The sequence below is a fragment of the Diuraphis noxia genome, unplaced genomic scaffold (genome assembly GCF_037042655.1).
Source record: "Diuraphis noxia isolate RWA-SAM2 unplaced genomic scaffold, SU_Dnox_SAM2 contig0006, whole genome shotgun sequence".
Classification (NCBI taxonomy): domain Eukaryota; kingdom Metazoa; phylum Arthropoda; class Insecta; order Hemiptera; family Aphididae; genus Diuraphis; species Diuraphis noxia.
Window position 1 is genome coordinate 6,025,382 of NW_028301716.1, and position 22,166 is coordinate 6,047,547.

At 31.8% G+C, this 22,166-nt stretch overlaps 1 protein-coding gene across 1 annotated transcript; it reads right to left on the minus strand.

Annotated features, from left to right (window-relative positions):
• Nucleotides 1-20,068: 20,068 nt before the first annotated feature.
• LOC107172855 (uncharacterized) lies at nucleotides 20,069-22,081 on the minus strand. Its single transcript, XM_015523150.2, has one exon. It carries the CDS (start codon nucleotides 22,079-22,081, stop codon nucleotides 20,069-20,071), a length of 2,013 nt encoding a protein of 670 aa, XP_015378636.2.
• Between the last annotated feature and the right edge of the window lie 85 nt (nucleotides 22,082-22,166).

Genomic DNA, 22,166 nt, shown 5'->3' on the forward strand with positions numbered 1-22,166 from the left:
CACAACTTCCCATTTCTTTTTAAGACACCGATCAGTTGGAAATTTGTGAAAAGATATTCCTCTTTTTTTAGGACTATCAAGTATGAAATAAAATCAGCATGGTTCATGAATACATTTAATCATTCATTATTTTTTTACTTAATTTTTATATTATTTACCTGGCTGTACATTGTGGAACACAACAGGATTTAAGCTCCATGTCCCTGGCCCCCCCACCACGGAATTTCGAAAAAAAAATAACTCCATTCGTTTGTGCTTCGTTTGTGCTGGTTTGTGCTTTTAATCCCGTCGTTTGTGCTCAACCCCTTCCAAAGTTATTCAACTTTCAATGTGGGGGGGCTGGGGACATGCTCAGCCCTCCCACCTTGGAATTTTTAAACCAAAATTTACCATCCGTTTGTGCTTCGTTTGTGCTGGTTTGTGCTTTTAATCCCATCGTTTGTGCTCAACCCCTTCCAAAGTTATTCAACTTTCAATGTGGGGGGGCCGGGGACATGCTCAGCCCCCCACCACGGAATTTTTAAACCAAAATTTGCCATCCGTTTGTGCTTCGTTTGTGCTGGTTTGTGCTTTTAATCCCGTCGTTTGTGCTCAACCCCTTCCAAAGTTATTCAACTTTCAATGTGGGGGGCTAAAATGTACTCCCAGCTACTCCCTTTTGTAATAAAAAATATATCTGATGGTAACTGTCCCTATAATTATTTTTACCTTTATGGTTTATACTCTCTATAGTTGTAAAACATTATTTTGCCAGAAAAACCATACCCTTGTGGATTAGAAATTATTTTTATATTATTCACTTTGCGGGATTTTCGTAAATAAAAAAAAAATACTTACGATGCAATTGTTATAAAAGTGTTACTTTAAATCCATTGTATGTATTTTGGAAATCCAAACCCATGATTTTCGAACGTTAAAAAATTATTTTTGATGTCATCAATGGAAATTACGTGTAACCAAAATAATTGATATAAAGAATAAAGATATTTCTTAAACTAATTTTTGTAACTGATTTGTGTGAATAACAGTGGAGTCGTATATAAAATATATTTTATTTTTAAATATTATCTAAAAAAGTTTTTTCGGGTATGTAACGAGTGTTGCATATTTTTCAAAATTAAATTAAATTGTAATATTTTTTTATGGTAAGAATAGGGTGGAATTTTTTACTTAAATTTTTATTTACCTTCAAAAATAATACGTTGATAATTAAAAAAATTAAATATCAATAATATTACGTTTACATAATATTATGCTCTTATACTTTTTGTTGTAAAATTATGTATCGAATGTGTTTATTTTAATATAATCAAGTAATATAATCAATTAAAAATAAAAACGTATGATATTAGTTTATAAAAATTACATAACCAACATAAACGAAATCAATTTATTAAAACAGAAAATAGTCTACAACATAGGTGTGCTGAAACATTGAAAATTTGAATACAAATATAATATATTATTTTTAAAAAAATATTATAATAATTATATAAATATAACACTTATATTTTGTATACATTTTATTGTGTATTAGTAGTTAGTACCATCAAAAACAATACAATATATACATTAAAAACCAATTTTAGGTGTATAATATCATTGCTAACCTAACACCTCTTTATATAAGTAAATAACAGAACAAACTTTTATATTATAGTAATAAAAAATAATTAAATAGATTATTAAAAAGCAAAAAAATATTATGTATAATATAATAACAATACGCATTGTACACAATATGTAAGTACAATGCGTATTGTATTACATGAACGTATTTACGTACATCATTTTCATAAATATATCAGACAAAAACAATATATTTGTATTATAAAATATACTACATATAATACTTGATACTTATATAAAAAACAAATTATTAATGATATCGTAACAATTTAAAGTTTATTGAACACACACAAAATAATAATATTAATAAATAATAATATGATATTATAAAGAGTATACCTACAAAAATGTATTAATATTTTAAATTAATATTTATAATTTGTCATTGTTATATTATTAATGAGCACATATACATGTATCAGAATCAAAATCAAAGAATAACAGATTATTTATAAATAATTAAGTTTTTGAATATAAACTAGATATTATATAAAACGGAGCTTATTTTTACAAAGTGTACATTATAAATTGACAATTGATTTTAGTTGATGGTCTTACATGTCGAATACAATTTAATAGATCATCACATCTTTCCCAGCTATTGTTCGTTTCTCTCCAATTATATGATACGTAATGGCCTATTGCATCCTTACTAATACATTTAGGTGGTTGTATGAAATTGATAAGACCTCTAAGAGTGAACTGATTATCAAACATACTGATTTTAGTAGGAATATCATTTAAAACAACCGGTAAATCAAATTGTGTTTTGTTTTGTCCATATTGAACTTTACTAGTAACTGGTTCAATAAGCAAATGGCTACCAGAAGTATATTTTGGTTTTATAGAAGAAGCACACTGAATACACTTTCTGTTTTCTTCAAATGTACTTTTCAAAACATCTTGCATAAAATCAATACTTTCTGTCGGCAAATTTGCTGTAATGGTTATATACAATTTTTTTTGGTAATAACTACAAGTTGAACATTCTTTGACTTCTGTATATGATGGATATTTTTCAAATAATTGCTGGAACATGTAATTGGCTGTGCATGCAGAATTTAATATAATTAAGCCATCTGGTGTTTCATTGAGTTGTTTATATTCTGAAATAATAGGCTTTAAAATATATGCTCGTTTTTTATATGTTTGTGAAGTTATGCCATCTCTAATTGCATTAATAACCAATTTAAAAAGTATATCTGAACTATTGGTATTAAGCCATTCAGCATATACGTCACTATCAACATATGAGCTAAACAATATTTGGACTATGCTATCAAATGCGCAAGTATTTGTTACGCAATATAATTTGTCATCAACTTTAATACTTTTTAGATCTGAAATACTTCCATTTTTCAGTAGCCCAATTACTTTACATTTAGTACGGCTGGTGTCGTTATAGCATAATATAGTAGGATCCTTGTCTAGGTAAGTCCCTTTTCTTTTTTTCTTACCTACTTGATACCCCAATCCTATCCAATTCTCGAGTGCGGTAGGATCATCATACGATTTGTCTATTAAGTTTTTTTTTTCTGTCGGTGAATAGTTTGATAATATTGCTTCTTTATTAAAGGCTTCATTTTGAACTTCAAATTCAAATATTGGCTGATATTCGTTTGTGTCATTAGAAATTTTAATTATTGACGATCTCTTGATACTGTTTGTTTCTTCATCACTTGATTCCTCTTTCTGTATTGTTGTTTGTTTGTCATATTTAGTAGTATCTGCTAACATATTCATTGAGCCAAGTGTACAATTTATGTGTATTTTTAAGAATTCGTCAATTCTAAGTGGTAATGCCTTGTGTTCAAATATAACAGTTTTTAAATCTTTAAACAAACTTTCCGACGTACAACTTGATTCCGTAAAATGTCCATACTTGAAAATTGGAACCATCAAAGCTGACCAACATGGTATCAACTTACAAAAATCTAATAAGCGTTTTGCGATTTTTGGAGAAAACTGTATGTTATCACGATCTCCTGTTTTGTTAGATTCATCATTTGAACTTTCAATACAGAGGTCATAAATGCAGTTAATTTCATTGAAAATAGTATTATCAATATCATTAATTGTAACAGGCTCTTCTTGTAAATTTGTATTGTCCTTCATGTTGTCAATGTCTGTAATTGTCTGGTCATAATAATCTGTATGGGTTGCAATTCGATGTTTCAAATAAATTTTTGCGATTTCACATTGTGTATGCTGACTATTAATATTATTTCCTTCAGTTTCATGTAGCGCAACGGTAAAGATCATTTTTAATAAGTGTTTGACATCAATAAAGTTAGTACTTACAATTATCAAACCAATAGATCTTAAATAAAAATTTTTTACTCTAAAAGTACTTGATTTAATTTCAGGCCAAGTACTTATTAAGTGCATAATATGGTTAAAATCATTTCTAACCATACATAATGGTACCTCAGTTCCAGGTTCATTCAATATCAGAGATGAGCACACGTTAATATATTTACCAAGACTAGAATATTGAGTGAATGTTCTTACTGCTGCTATCATCAAAGCTAATGATTGATCCAAAACAACAACTTTCGGAGTAGTTAATCCACTTCTTACCCATTCAGTAAGCCAATGCGAAATACTATTATTATCATGACGTTCAGAAACCATGTGTGCTACTGCAAACTGAGATTTTTTATTATAATCCATGACAGCAATTTGGTATAGAAATAAATTACCTGTTTGTCGACCAGACATTAAATTAATGCTTTTAACTATACCTCCCGTTGCATCAATACTGATTGTTGGTATTTTGTTATTTTTACAGTAATTTCTGTATGAGTTAACTTCTTGAGCAGCCCAATAATGTACGAAAAATCTATCATAGCCAATATCTCGAATAATATTATTATAAGGAGACATGCCTTTCATTAACAATATGGCTAATATTGGGTCTTCGTTTAAATGATTTTTTTTATTTTCTTTGTACTTCATGACACGTAACGCATTTAATGATGGTAAATGACTAGGTTCTGGATCGCCATATTCCATGGTTTCTCTTGCTTCTGATCTTTGAACATAAGCAGCTGACATATTTTGCTTTAACATCTTGTTCAAAAAATATTCTTTCTTTTCTCCAATTATTCGTCTTTTATTTCTTGTTGTGCATTGTATGTAAGGACCTTCCATTGTGCACCGAATAATAACCCTACGCCCCTCTTCAGGTTGATTTATTAGGTTTCCATTAAAAATGCTATTACAAAATTTACAAATTCCGTCAATTTTTAAAAAAAATTCGCCTCCAGGATATATATTTGCACGTTTGTATTTTATACAACACGCTAGTTTGGTTTGCTCAAAAAAGTGTTCATTTACAATAGGTGTCCATTTATATGGCACTAATGTATAATACATACGCGTACTATTTTTTGAATCTGAACGTTTCAAATTGTTTGAATTTTGATTATATATAGATTTCCACTCTTAGGGCAAAAGAGTAATATTGAAATTTAAAACTTCAAATATTTGTTCTAATGTTGCAGATGAGTTATTTTGACTTTCATCAGAAGATTCTTCAACTGTAATTTTTTTTTCGATATCATCAGATACTTTAGATGATAGATTTTGATTTTTAATTGTAGTTATTTTGTCCTTTATACCATATCTGTTTTGCAAAACAATTGTATAAATTTATTTTGCATCAATTACATGATTTAGATCTTTTTGTATTAGAGACCAACATTCTTGAGCAGGGCCCTTTAAATGGTTAGAATCTTCATGAAAAACATCATAGTTTTGTATAACATTGAATAATTCTACAGGGTTAATTTTTGATTTTCTAGGCATTTTAACAAGAATCTGACAACCTAAAAAATAATAAAATCTCACATCAGCCCATAGTTTTTTTGAGTTCAATTTAACTTTTTTTATGTTTTCTTTAGATTCGTTATTCAAAACAGTTTTTTTAATATTTAATATGGCTTTTTAAAAAATGTATTATTTCAATTTAGATTTTTATTATAGATTTATTAATTTAAAATGGGTTTTTGTATTCAACTTGGCTTATTTATTCGGATAAGATTTTTTTGATTTTTTATTTAATTGAATAAAAAAAAAATTAAGTTGATATGAAAATATGGTTTAATTAAAAAACATATTTTGAATTTTTAGTAAATTAATATTTTTAAATTCAATTTAGATATGTAATCAAGTTAAAATATACATTAAAGTAAAATCAATCAAATAAGCCAAGTCAATTAATATTTCAAATTAGATTTTTTTATTACAAAATAAAATAAATAAATAATAAATATAAAATAAAATAAAAAAAAAATAATAAAAATATTATAACGTATTATTATTATATTATTATATTATATTATCTATATATAAAAATGGAGAAAAAATATATGAAATTGTATCATTTGAGAACGGCTGAGCCGATGTGGCTCAATTTTTTTTTAAATGATAGAGAATGTCGGGGAGCGGGTTTATAGTATAAATTATGGACCTAACTCCTGTTAGTTAGAGATTTAGAGACAAAAACTGAGTTACACCAGTGGCGCCCTCTAGCAGATAAAAATATAAATATGAATATAATATAAATAATAATAATACAAATATCGATAATAGCAGGGCTTGAAAACGATTTCGAAATTGATTTTAAATATCTATACAAATCGAAAAAAAAAACAACAAAAAAATATAAAAATATATATAGTATATTATAGAGATAAATTACCGGTTTTAGCTCAACGCCTCAACGCCGGGACCAATTTGGCTCAAATTTTTTTTAACTGTTCGTAATTGCCAGAAGAAGGTTCTTATGAAAGAAAATGTTTAAAAAGTCAACCGAATAAGTAGAAAAGTGCAAAAACTATTTATTGATGTCTGGGAGTTATGGATAGGATAGTACCTATGGATGAATAAGAAATTAGTATTATGTTATTAGGTAACAATTTTAAAAATTTTTTAACATTACAAAGATAAAATATGCGAGAAAATATTATGATTGAATATAATTTTAGTTTTATATTTTATATGACAGTGTTAAAAATCATTAATGGTGATTGAGATAGGGTAAATCCACGGGAATTTGTCATGGGAAGATTTGAACATTAATAGCCGGGTATTAAACATAAATTTTAAATCATGTAGAGTTGGTATTATTAACGGGCAACGAAGTGCACGGGGATCAGCTAGTTATATTATATAATAATAATAAAATTATTTATTATAATAAATGTAATAACATATTATGTTTTGGTTAATTAATATATTTTTTTTAACTTTATTTTTTATATCAGCCAATTTTTTTTTCAAAATATTATTTTTTGTTAAATTAGTTTTTTTTTTATATCATTTATGTCATTTTATTAAATTAATAATTAAATAATTACAACTTAGATTTTTTTAATTTAGTTTAGATTCTTTCATCCGTGCTGGTGAAATGGACCTTTTACCAATTTTTATTTTTGTTTATTCTTTAAGCACTAATTGAGCACTAAAAATTGTCAGTATAGCGGGAATTAGTGCTATTCACGATCCCGTTAACTGCACGCACCTTTTTATACCATCTATTACAGTAACCCACTTGAAAACTACTATACACAGAGTTGGGCAAAATTTTATCTAGAGAACTAAGTATTCAAATAAATATGTATTCGAATAAAAAATTATTCGAATGATTTTTTCACAATTATGCGAATAAAAATTTATTCGAATAAAAATTTAATTTCAAAACGTTATTATTAGAATAAAAATTATACTAGTACAAAATATGTATATGTATCATATAATGGTAATAAGATTATATAATTTATAAATCTTCTAGTTAATAATAGCATTAATTATACTGTTATATATTAAACTAAATTAAGTTTTTTAATATTTTACTAATCAAGCGTTTTATTGATTTTTTTAATATAATTTTAAATACTGCAGCTTGTTCTGACACTTCATGAATGCGAGGAGCATATTTGTAGGTATTGGTATAATTTTTATTCAAATATTAACGTTTTGAAATTTATTTTAAAATAATTTTTATTCGAATAATAACGTTGAAAATTATCCGAGTAATTTTTTATTCGAATAATAATATGTGAAAATTATTCGAATACATTTTTATTTGTATAATTGTGAAAAAATCATTCGAATAATTTTTTATTCGAATAAAATGTCATCTAAATAAAATTTCATTCGAATAACGCCCTACTGACTGTACAACAGAGCAACACATCCATTTACCCTTTTTAGTTTTTTTTTTCCAAAATATCAATAAAATTTAAATTATTGGACCAGAAAAGCATGAAAATTTAATACAAGATTCCTGAATTCTGATATATCACTACTAGAGTGCGGATTTATATGCTCTAAAAAACAACCAAATATGCGCTAAAAAGTCTTAAATATGCTTAAAGATATGCACTATAACGTTAAAATATACATGAAAAATAAAAATATGCAAGGCTGGGCATTAACGAGTTAATAAGTTGAAAGTTAAGTTAATTTTAACTTATTAATTTAACTTACTAGTTCGCTGTTTTAATTAACTTAACTTTAATTTAACTCATTTATATCTACGTTAACTTAAAATCAACTTCAATTTTTTTTAATATTACCAGTTAAGTTAATTTTGAATTTTTGTTTTATCTAGAATATATTTTAGTCTATAACGGTTGGCTGATTTCGAATTCGTAGAATATTAGAAAATATTGTTGGAAAAAATATTTTAAATATTAAATATTGTAAAAAAAAAAATAAATAAATATAAATGTGAATTAAATATTGTCGTAAATATTTTTATAAATAACAACTAATATGTTAAATTAATTAAGTATGTACTAATAAATAATAATTTGGAGATAACATGGTAACAATGTGACATTTAGTCACCCGTAGGCCGTATGACAATATTATATATTATAAATTTATAATATAAGATATATTACCTACTATACAAGTGATTTTCACTTATTTTAAAACGTTTTCAATGATTTTATTATTATTATTATTAACTTAACTTATTAATTGAAGTTAAGTTAACAAAAATGAATTAACTTAACTTTTAATTTAATTAAACAAAAAATGTTTAACTTAACTTAACTGAGTTAAAAAAAATCATTAACTTGCCCAGCCTTGAAAATATGCATACAAAATTAGCAAAAAATATATTTTTGAACATTTAACTAAAACAACATATTTAAAATTATGAAACCTTTCTAAAAATACTTTTCTTCATTTTTTCTGAAATAATGTTAATGGTGAATGATTTTTTTTTTAATGTTGGTATGCGTATTTATATTTATACAAGTTACCTATCAATTTATTTTGAAATTATAAAAATATAATATTATTTTTTTATATTACATTAGGTAGTACCTATATATTTCAAAAACAAAAAAAAAACATCGAAATATGCAAAAATATGCTCTTAAAAAGTTTCATTTTTAAATTGTTATGCTATGAAACAAATTATTATTGTATGCTCACTTAGCATATCATGCAATCAACCAAAATAAATATGCAAATGCATATAAATCCGCGCTTTAATCATTACAATAAAAGTTGAAAAATATTAAAAATACATTGCCACAATTTATAATTTGTTATAAAACTAATTTATTATTTTTATAAAATTTAGCGCATGTCTCTTAATTATACACACAATCCCCCATCAAGTATAGCAATCGAATGCCAATTTGACTTCAATATTCGTATTTATAGTTTTATGTATAAAATGAATCTTGCTTAAAATTTGTTGGTATAAATTCATCTAAAATAATTATTCATAATTTTTGAATAGGTATAGTAGGTTGCATACCACCTACTATGAAGTATATTACATTTTATAATACTTTGATTTACTCACCCGTTAGTGTAGATCCACTTCGAATAAAATGCCGTTGAAATACACTTAAAAACTAAAAACCATTCACGAATACACAGCTAGTACAGTTAAATTACACAAGTGTATGAAAATAAAAAACGAATTTATTATGTGTCGATGTGTCGAACCATCCACAACGAAGTCGCACACTGGAATGAAAATAATAATATAAATTTGCTTAATATATATTTAAATTACTGAAATTCATATTTCATATATCCTTTATATTAAAAACAATGTTTTTTTTTTTTACTTAGAATTGATTCTCTAATATTGTAGGTTTAACAATAATTGTCAAAGCCTAGCCACATATTATCATATCAAGACGATGCAGCAAACGAATACCGCCATCACTTTTTAACCTTTAGATGGTCCATAATTCTATATAATGCTCAAAATATATTAGGGTACAATCTTATTATGTTTTTTGCAGGTAAAAAGATAAAGAGTGTGGTATTGTATTGCTTTATAATTGTACCCGCACGGTCAAAGCCTTAATTAACTGTTATCGGTTTCCGATGACATGTAACAATCGTAACAAAACTATATTAAAAAATAATATCATTGAAATTGAAATGTAGATATAGTACCTATGGAATACTTACTGTAGATACTGTACAATAATTATACTGTATAGGTACCTACTGAGAATCATTTTGATTATTCAAAAATCATTCAACTATACATAAGACAATATAATACACTATACTTGTGGTAATTATACAAACGATATGCTTAAATTCTTAATAAACAAAATTAGTTTTAAATTGTCGGGTCTCTTGGAAGTGGTTGGCTCACGTATTTTGCAGGTGTTTCTTGGGTGTTATCTGTTAGGAGTTATTGTGTTTATAATAATAAAATATCTGGCAATATTACCTATGAATCTATTGATTAGACTTACTTATATGATCATAATTATAATATAGAACATATAAGTAAAACTTGTTGTCCTCGTCACTCCTTGAGGTAATTTAATGTAATATAATATAAGTCACGTAATTTCCATTGATGACGTCAAAAATAATTTTTTAACGTTCGAAAATCATGGGTTTGGATTTCCAAAATACATACAATGGATTTAAAGTAACACTTTTATAACAATTGCATCGTAAGTATTTTTTTTTTATTTACGAAAATCCCGCAAAGTGAATAATATAAAAATAATTTCTAATCCACAAGGGTATGGTTTTTCTGGCAAAATAATGTTTTACAACTATAGAGAGTATAAACCATAAAGGTAAAAATAATTATAGGGACAGTTACCATCAGATATATTTTTTATTACAAAAGGGAGTAGCTGGGAGTACATTTTAGCCCCCCACATTGAAAGTTGAATAACTTTGGAAGGGGTTGAGCACAAACGACGGGATTAAAAGCACAAACCAGCACAAACGAAGCACAAACGGATGGCAAATTTTGGTTTAAAAATTCCGTGGTGGGGGGCTGAGCATGTCCCCGGCCCCCCCACATTGAAAGTTGAATAACTTTGGAAGGGGTTGAGCACAAACGATGGGATTAAAAGCACAAACCAGCACAAACGAAGCACAAACGGATGGTAAATTTTGGTTTAAAAATTCCAAGGTGGGGGGGCTGAGCATGTCCCCAGCCCCCCCACATTGAAAGTTGAATAACTTTGGAAGGGGTTGAGCACAAACGACGGGATTAAAAGCACAAACCAGCACAAACGAAGCACAAACGAATGGAGTTATTTTTTTTTCGAAATTCCGTGGTGGGGGGGCCATGGACATGGAGCTCAGGATTTATGTTTATACCTCACTGTAAAAGTTTTTTTTGACTTAAAATATGTATGATCCATGATGTTATAATAAATAATAATAAATGTAAATTAAAATAATAACAATGTTCATTGTTTATACACAATATACCTACACAATACACAAATATTCAAATATTGCAACATATTATATTTTACATATGTAGTAATATTACAGTGAGCCCGTTTCAGATAGTTCTCTTTATTGACACTAGAGTTCAGACCCTTCGCTTTTGATCGCGAATGGGACGAAATAATCGACACCGGGACGCGCCACCGTCTTAGCGTTTTATAATATAAGACTAGCCCTCCATGCTAGCTGGGGGAGACCCCCAGACCCCCTTGGTCGGTGAAAAGTGGGTACCGATGGCGGACGTAGAGTCGTTTGGATTATTAAAATCATTGCTGTACTCGCTGGTCAATCAATAATCAAAAGTCGTAGCAGGTGATAACGATTTATGATGAGGCGTGGAGGTATCGTTTCGAAAGCGGCAAATTTGAAATTCCAGTTTAACAGTCGATACGGTCCAGTCTTGTGCTGTTATGAATGTCGAAACGAAAAGCGTAAAGCCGAAAGCCGTATTTAAATGTCTAGCAAGTCGGTCACGTCAAGTGAATACCGATTTCGGAGACTATATGGTTAGAATTTTGTACATAGCGCCTGTAATGTTGCACTACCATAATGGTAGACGATATGAGTAGGTAATACGATTGACGTCGCGATATGTGGATTTATAATAAAAGGTTTTTGTCGAAGGCGGCAATATTTGAAAACCGTGTTCGAGCGTCTATCAATTCGTATTAGAGAGTCGGAAATCAAAAGTCGACCCACATGAAACGTAAAATATAATATCATATACAATATCTCAATATCATAATTAATCAATTAATCAGCCACACTGTCATTTTTGTCGAGTGCACTAAAACAATACTAATTAAAGGATAAATGTTAAAAATTACCAATAACAATGAAATGAAACCGACGGACTACTTGTGTTGGTAAGAATGAACGTAAAAATGTCCGACGTGCCAATGACATAAAGTGAATTACACACATACCTTCTTCTTCTTCTTCTTCGGTAAACTCGGCCACTATGACCATCCCGACATACATCCTTGTTGCCTCCAGTTTTCTCTATTCGATGCCTGTAATCTCCAATCTTCTCCTCCACCTAATGCTTTCACATCATCCCTAACTCCATCCTCCCATCTCCGACGTGGTCTTCCCAGCGGTCTTTTTCCGTTAGGGTTCTCCTCCAGTACCATACGTATGAGTGGGTTTTGACTACGCCAGGCATGCCCAGCCCAAAGCAATCTTTTGTTCTTTATTGTTTCGAGTATACTGGGTTTATGAAAAAGTGTCTCTAGTTCATCATTCTTCCTTATTCTCCATTCCCCACTAAGCCTGTCCTTTACTGGTCCAAAGATCTTCCTCAGTATTTTTCTTTCCAGAACTAAGAGTTTTCTTTCATCACTTTTCCTTAATGGCCACGCCTCAGCTCCATAAGTAATAACAGGTCGTATTAATGTGATGGATAATTGCAATTTTAACTCTCTTGAAAGTGATCTTGATCCCAGTAATTTCGCAAGACCATAAAGGCATTTATTTCCTGACTGAATTCTTGTTCCTATTTCTATTTCGATTTCATTTCTCTCTGAAAGTATGGATCCTAGGTACTTAAATTGTCTTGTTCTTTTGAAATTTCGGTTGTTGATGTTAAGAGTTGGATATAATCTTATAGTGTCTCGTCTTCCTACTACCATATATTCCGTTCTGTCCTCATTGATATGGAGTCCAACTTTCAGTGCTGCTTTCTCCAGCCAGTTTAATAAATCTTTTAGTCCGTCTTGTGAATCCTCCATGATCACCAGATCATCTGCATAAGCCAGAAGTCCTATGGACGATTCCTGGAATTTAACTCCTTCTTGCGGTGTAATATTCATCTCTCTTACGACTTTCTCTACTACTATATTAAATAAGATTGGTGACATAGCGTCTCCCTGTCTTAATCCCGATTTAACTAAAATTGGGTCTGAGTTTGTATTTCCAACCTTAACTTTGACAAATGTATCCAAAATGCTTATCCCAACCAATTTTATAAGCTTGTCCTGGAAATGGAATTCTCTCAAGATGTTTATTAAGCTTTCTCTATGGATGCTATCAAAATCTATGAAAAGAACGTGAATTTCTCTATCGAACTCCCAGATTTTTTGAAATATTTGTCTTAAAATAAATATCTGGTCTGTGGTCGATATTCCCGGTCTGAAGCCACCTTGGTAATTGCCAATAATTTGTTCTGCTTTTGTTTTTATTCTTGTTAATAGGCAATTTGAAAAAATTTTATACGCCACGTTTAAGAGGGCTATCCTACGATAGTTATTGCAGTCTTGTTTACTTCCCTTTTTATGAATTGGACAGATCACCGCTGTCTTCCACTCTTTAGGCATTTTTTCAGTTGTCCAGACTTCGTGAATTACCTTCCATAACCACATTACCATTTCCTCTCCGCCTTCCTTTAAGAGCTCTGATTGAATGTCATCCTCTCCGGGGGATTTGTTATTCTTTAGCATGTTTATCTGTAATTTTATTTCTTCCAAGGTCGGTTCTTCACAATCCTGTGATTCTTGGATTTCCTGATTAAAATTAAAATTAAAGGTTTCATTCGGTTCTTCACAGTTTAGCAAGTTTTCAAAGTAGTTAGCCCATTTCTTTGCCAACTCTTCATTTGTAGTTATCAGGGAGCCATCATCATCCCTTAGAAATCTTTCTTTCTTTTTGTATCCACCTCTGAGATCATTCACTCGCTTATACATATCCCTAGTTCTGTGTGTTTTATAATCGAGTTCTGCTGTTTCTAATATGTTTTGAACGTATTTTCTCTTTTCACATCTCAATATCTTGCTGGCTTCTTTTTGGCGAGTTCTAAATCTTCTCAGTGTTACTCCGTTGTTAGTGTCAATTAACCACTCTTGTCTTGCTAATTTTCTTCTTTGTACAGCTTCTTCACAAATCGTATTGATCCATGGTTTTGTTTTCGATACTTTTTTTCCCAAGACTTTCGATGATGCTTTATTTATGCTTTCTTTTACATGTTCCCATGTTTTATCAACATTTAAGTTTCTTTCTATATCTAGTTGTTTACTTTTAATAATATTCTGAAAGCACTCTACATACTCTTTGCATATTTGTTTGTCCTTTAGTTTATTTATATCGGTACGTCCTTTGTTTGTTAGATTACCTTTCTTATACTTCTTAATTTTTACTTTCATCCATATACCAACCAATAGGTGGTCCGAGTCCATATCAGCTCCCCGTAAAGTTCTTATATTCAGGATACTATTTTTGAATCTATTATTTATTAGGACATGGTCAATTTGGTTTTTATGTCTCCCATTCGGCGAGATCCATGTATATTTATGTATGTCTTTTCGTTGGAACATAGTACTTTTGACCACCAAACCCTTTCCTAAAGCGAAGTCGATTAATTTAGTACCATTATCGTTGGTGCTGGAATGTAGGCTGTAGTTTCCAATAGTCGATTTGTAGCACTCTTCCCTTCCTATTTTTGCATTGAAATCACCTAGTACTAATTTTATATCACCTTTTGACGTGCTAAACGTATCTTCTAGTGTTGCATAAAACAGCTCTTTTTCTTCTTCATTCTTATCCTCAGTTGGAGCATAAGCGTTGATTAATACCATGTCAAAATTGTCTGTTTTAATTGTTAAAGTTGTAATTCTCGGATTTATATCTCTAAACTCCTTTACTGAATGTATAATTGATTCGTGCACAGCAAAACCGGTTCCCAGTTTATGACCTTTTTCGCATTTTCCGTTAAACATACCTAAACAATACCTACATCATCAAGAGTGTATAGTGTAGGTACATGATAAATACCCACGCATGGAAACGCCATCGACACCGTCAACGTTTATACAGATCACACAAAGTCAAACCAAAACTGACATTTTAACATATTAAAAGCAAACAGAAACAGTTGTTTTTAAATATTATTTGTACATGGTACATTATTATTATTATTGCATTACTATTATTTTAACGTCAAAAGTAACATGACATCATAATACTATGGTGGTATAGAGAGTGGAAAATAACTTCTAAAAGGCAGTGATTGAAAAATATATGTGAGGGGCTGAAGGCCTCCCAATTTTTTTACTCTAATTGCGTCTATGTGCAATACAATTGAAGTACGGTTAGGTTAAAATACAGATATAAGAAGATGAGTTGATTAGTTTGTACATTCATATTTATAAAAGTAAGTGTAGATACTATCAATTATATGGTAAGTCTGAGCCATCTGAGGTGAATATTTGTATCATGTGAGTACTATGTAATTGTATGAAAGAAAGTCCATTATAAACTATATTGTGAAAATGTATAAGTGTTTTGTTCATTTGTTAAAAGTACAATAACTATAACTCTACCTTTTATTGAGAGCGTGTGTGAACTATGCAATAGAAACATAGTTCAATATCAATACGGTCAAATTATTCAATTGTATTTTGTTTTGAGCAGTAAAACAAAACAGAAGAACTACTTTTTTGACCACTGATAACTTGCTTTATCTTACATATAAAATCAGCAACTTTCACGGCGTATATAGTAATAAACGTTATATAACAAATACAAATACAATACAAATACAAATAGCAATTCATGGTGATACATAATAATAAGTTAACTTAAGCATATACGATGTACAGTTAGTTCTAAAGTATAGGGAGCATTGATAAAAGTATAGCATGTGGAATGATGAAATCCGTAGTACACATCTTACAATTAATAAAGAATTCAGTAGAAAGCCATTTAGCAGAACTCAACTGTTTGTAGTTAAAATACCTAGGTACCGATGTGTTATGTATGTAGGTACAGACAAACAACTGTTTAAGAAAACATATAAGTATAAGTTGATATAGTTGTGAGTTGTAACACATTTAGTGTAGGTGTAAGTGTGTGTGTCTGTCATAGGCGCTGTAGTGGGGGAGGGGCTGTAGGGGCTAAGCCCCCTAAAAACATTCAAAGTCCACCTAAAAACCACGCAAAGCTTTATATTAAAAAAACAATAAGTGATTACTATTGAAAAAACGAATAATAGAAAACTTGTTAACTTTGAAGGATCATCATTACTTATAAATCAATATTTGTTTGAAGTTATACCTTATGAATTGAAATGTGAGATGATTGTTTTGAAAAATATGATGAAATGAGTTACTATAATATATCTAAAGATACAGTTCCAAATCTTTTTGAAATGATTCAATTGGCTTTCACTCTTCAGGTCAATTCCGTCTACTTGCAAACGGCCATTTTCTGCAATGAGAAGAAATAACAATTACCTGAAATCTACTATTATGTCAAAGGAACCGTTTTCGAAATAAGCAATACTTCATATTGATAGAGATGTTATATTGTTGACAACGAAATTATTTTAAATAGAAAAATAAGAATATAAAATGTAAAAACTGTATTAAATCTGTTACCTATACTTATAAAAGTTCATTATTGTTTTATTTTTAAGTTTTACTTGGCTGGCAATTAGCAAATTTTTATAGAGGATAAAGGATAACTTCTGATAGTCAGTGATTGTAAAATATATGTGAGGGGCTGTGGTGTGTGTGTGTGTTCGTATGTACACAGTTTTACCTAATTAACACTAATACAATCATAATGTTGGTTGATCTACTTGTGACAGTAAATTTGAGACAAAAATTGTTGAATGTTCTCATGTGTTGTTAACTGTACGGTATAGTCTATACTGTATGCATTAAGTGGGTAAGATTTATGTTTTGCAGAATATTTATATCAGATACTTATAGTATCATGTGAGTACCTACAGTGTACTTATATGGAAGAAAGTCCATTTTAATATACTGTGAAATGTATAAGTGTTTTGTTAATTTGTTAAAGGTACATTTAAAATAAAAGTGAGCTATAACTTATAAATAACTGTAACTCTACTTATTGTGTGTGTGTGTGTGTGTGTGTGTGTGTGTGTGTGTGTGTGTGTGAACTATGCAAAAGAAACATAGTTCCATACAGTTATACCTCAACAACATATTATTAGGTACTTTAACAACATAAAATTTTCAATTGTATTTTATACTGAACAGTAGAACAAAACAGAAGAATGTTTAATTGGTGTGTTCATACATACATATTCATAATCTTTATAATAATTTACTTATAAGTGTTTAATATGCCTATGAGTTTTGCAGAAACAAAATTTGTTGTTGACTCTACAACATTAAGTGTAGGCACCCATATGTAGTGTTATGTAATTAACTTTCAACAGTATGATTGGAGTGAGAAATGTTTATGTCTTGAGTACAGAATTTGGAATTATGAAATCCCTAGTACACGTCTCACAAATAAAGATTTCAGTAGAAAGCCATTTAGCAGAACACACAGTAGATGTGTATGTGTGCGTTAGTATGTACAATACAATTAAAACATGGTTTTACCTAATTAACATTAATGCAATCCATAGCCAAAACTGCTATAAGATGAGTTATAAAATATTTGTTAATCTACTTGAATGAGCTTAAGTGTTAGTAACTGCAGTAAGTGTAGGTACTATACTATATGTATTAACTATTAAGTGAATTTATAAATTACATAGGTATATGATTGTAGCATCTCATGTGAGTAGAGTGTACTTGTAAGAAAGAAAGTCCATAATGTGTTTTGTTCATCTGTTATTGGTATATTTTAAATAAAAGTTAGTTATAACTTAAAAATAAAGTAACTCTACTTATTGTGTGTGTGTGTGTGTGTGTGTGTGTGTGTGTGTGTGTGTGTGTGTGTGTGTGTGTGTGTGTGTGTGTGTGTGTGTGTGTGTGTGTGTGTGTGTGTGTGTGTGTGTGTGTGTGTGTGTGAACTATTTACCTAAACAATATTAAAATACGGAATATTCAATTGTATATTGTTTTGAGCAGTAGAACAAAACAGAAGAATGTTTAATTGGTGTATTCATACATGCATATTTATAATCTTTATATTAATTTATTTATGTTGATTAGGCTGAAACAATAAGTGTTTAATATGCCTGTGAGTTTTGCAGAAACAAAATGTGTTGTTAAGTGAATAACTATGAACTGTGTGAGAAAGTGAGAAAGTAACAGAGTGAGAAAGGTTTATGTCTTGATTACAGCATTTGGAATGATGAAATCCCTAGTACACATCTTACAAATTGAAGAATTCAATAGAAAGCCATTTAGCAAAAATTACTTATTGTAGGCGTGTGTGTGTGTGTATGTGTGTTTGTATGTACTACACATATTAAAACACTGCAGTTTTACCTAATTAACATAATAAAAAATCAATGACAGCAATAGAACAAAACTGATGTAGGAAGATGAATTCTTATAATTTTTGTTAATCTACTTGTGTCAGTAAGGCTGAAACGAAAATCGTTGAATGTGTTTATGTGTTAGTAAATATTATATATAAAATATACTCTATAAAAGTAATTGTAGATACTATATACTATATGCATGAAGTGAATTAAATTATATTTATATCAGATACTCGTAGTATCACGATAGTACAGTGTACTTATATGAAAGTAAGTCCATTGTATTTTGTTTTGTGCAATAGAACAATTGTACGGCCACTAGCCTCGACCCGTGAATGATGGAGGTGATAGTGAACCGGGATTTGAGGTAACCAATTAATAGTGTTTTAATAGGAATGGTCGGATGAGTATATATATATTATAGATATATTGAATGTATTAATTACACAAACGTGGATGGGGGGGGGACACTTAATGTATAAACTTAATGTAGAACATAGCTATCTTAATATTAATAGTTAATACAAAATCCAGTAAGTACAACATTACGTGTCCGCGACGTCTTGAGATGGTGCATCAGTTGAAAGGTTCGTGGAAGCGAACAATACGCGCGTCACGAACAATCAAAGTGTATTATGTCGATTGTCGACAGTTAACACAGTGCGAACGATGTATTCGTACGACGGCGAAACTAGTGTTGGCGAACAGTACGCGCAATACGAGCGGTCGCACAATATACGTCGATGAACTAACACGACGGCGACGAGAAATGCGTGCGCAGTTAAGCTCCGGCCCGCTGATCAGTTGAAAAGTTCGTGGAAGCGAATAATACGCGCGTCACGAACAATCAATGTGTATTATGTCGATTGTCGACAGTTAATACAGTGCGAACGATGTATTCGTACGACGACGAAACTCGTGTTGGCGAACAGTACGCGCAATACGAGCGGTCGCACAATATACGTCGACGAACTAACACGACGGCGACGCGGGGTGATGACGGCAACGGAGGCGCACACGCGAACGCACATAAATCGGAAAAAATCGCTTAAGACTATTTCCGCAGATTATATTATGTGCAAAAAAAAGGGGGTGAACGGACGACGGACATTACGGTACAGAAAGGAAAACGATCTTTTTTTCCAACGGCCATATGAACGACAACAACAACAACTTTCAGTGATAACAGGCCTCGTGATACGCCACACCGGCAACCGTGTGTCATTTTGTGCAACGCTGGTAACTCGACGATGGCACCGTCCAGTGCGGAATATAGCGAACCAACTTTATCGCATGTTGTGCGGCGGCAACATACTCCCCCCTTGGAAGACGTAGGCTTCCAAAGTGTGATCCGTGAAATCCCGGGTATGCTGGTGGACAGGCCCACGTTGATGTAGATGTAGAGAGAAACTTATTTACTAGACTTAAACTTAAAGGTACGATATGATTATATACAGTTATTTGATATTTAAAGGAAGAAGTAATTTTAAGGAAAAATCACATGGAGGACGAGTGAGCGTTTGGATCATCTTCTCCGGGAATAATTGCTAGTTGCACAACTGGTCGTTTATATATCCCATCCTGAGTTCGAATAGTCACTACCCTCACCACTCCATCCACACCTGGATGAGTGTTCACAACACGTCCCATTTTCCATGCTGTTGGAGGGACATTCGGACGACGCATTAAGACTAGATCTCCGACTCTGAGGTTCACTTGCTTGCGGTACCATTTTGACCTTCCCTGTAATGTAGCCAAATATTCCCCGGACCAGCGGTTCCAAAATGACTGTTGAAGCTGACTCAATAACTGCCATCGCGTTAGGCGGTTTATCGGCGTTTGGGTTAAATCTGGCTCCGGTAGCGCAACTATAGGACAACCGATAAGAAAGTCGCCAGGAGTGAGGGCACGCAAGTCGTTTGGATCCGTAGAAAATGGGGTGATCGGCCTGGAGTTGAGTACCGCTTCAATTCGATGTGCCAATGTAGTCATTTCTTCGAATGTGAGTATTTGACTACCAATGACTCGCTTTAAGTGAAATTTGGCTGATTTCACGGCTGCCTCCCACAATCCCCCAAAGTGAGGGGCAGCTGGAGGGTTGAAATGCCATTGACATGGTATGACATTTGAGAAGAGATCGCGAGCAGCTGGATCTTGTAATTGAGAACGTAGGATATTGTCCGCACCTTGAAAATTGGTTCCGCAATCGGAATAGATATTAACTGGAACACCTCGCCGAGACGTGAAGCGATGTAACGCGGCAACAAACGCGGGGGTTGATAAGTCGGACACAACTTCTATATGAACAGCCTTGACTGCCATACACACGAAAATTGCTAAGTAACACTTAGTCCCTTGAGCGTTTCGACGTTTTCCTTGCTTTATAATAAGAGGGCCAGCGTAATCTATGCCTACATTGCTGAATGGTCGTACTGACTGAGTCCTTGATTTTGGAAGGTCTCCCATAATCGGCGACGGAATGGTAGCTCTATGTGTTGCACATGTTACGCACTTAAACGTTATAAGTCGTATGACCGAACGGCTAGATATAACCCAGAAACGTGCGGCTAAGAGCGAGGCAACTAATTGTGGTCCTGCGTGAAGATAATTGATGTGGAAATGGCGAACGAGTAAGGTTGTAAGGACACAATATTTTGGTAACAAGATAGGGTATTTACGATTCTCGTGGATATTAGCATGCCGAAGACGACCTCCTACACGAATGATTCCGTCCGCATCTATAAATGGAGACAGACGCGCTAACGACACTGGAATCGCTTCGTTCTTGGACGAATCAAGCCCTTTGAAGATGGAAGGGAATTCTTGAGCTTGGGTTATCTTGACAAGTACCTTCAAAGCGTCTTCTAATTCTGAATAACGGATGTAACCTGTGTAAGCAGGCTTACGGCGGAGTTTAGTAAAGTAACGAAGGATATGGACGAGAACTCGTCGGAGACGCGTAAAGGTCGAAAACCGTTCTAGCCAGCTGTTGTCATAATACTGTATACTGACAAGATGAATCGCATCTGGGGTGGGTTTTCGTTCTGGCAACTGATCACTTGGCATTACACTGAAATTTGTTGAAGCCCAATGCTGGACTGGTTGTTTCAACAATTCAGGTCCATTCCAATATAAGTTGTGAGAGAGAGCTTCATTCGGGAACATGCCTCTGGAAGCGCAATCCGCGGGATTATAATGGGTGGAAACATGATGCCATTGGCAATTTGGTAGCAACTCAGAAATCTTCTTTAGGCGGTTCGTCACGAAAATTTTGAAATCTACCTGCTGAGAGGTTAGCCAAGACAATACGACGGTGGAATCAGTCCATGCATGAATATCTTGAATGTTTATCTTCGAATCCAGGGTTGTTTGGACACGATGTAGCGTTTGTGCGAGTAATAGCGCCCCACAAAGTTCCAGCCTCGGAATCGATAACGCTTCATCAGTGCGTCCCGACTTCAATGGTGCAACTTTAGATCTGGCGGTAATGAGATGTACAGTCGGAGGCATCGAGCTGTACTCCAGGCGAAGGTATACAACTGAAGCGTACCCACTGAGGGACGCGTCGGAAAAGCCTAGGAGCGTTACATTCGAT

Bases quoted from the DNA above. Each gene is read 5' to 3' on its own strand.
- LOC107172855 (XM_015523150.2), bottom strand. From the start codon at position 22,081: ATGCCTCCGACTGTACATCTCATTACCGCCAGATCTAAAGTTGCACCA.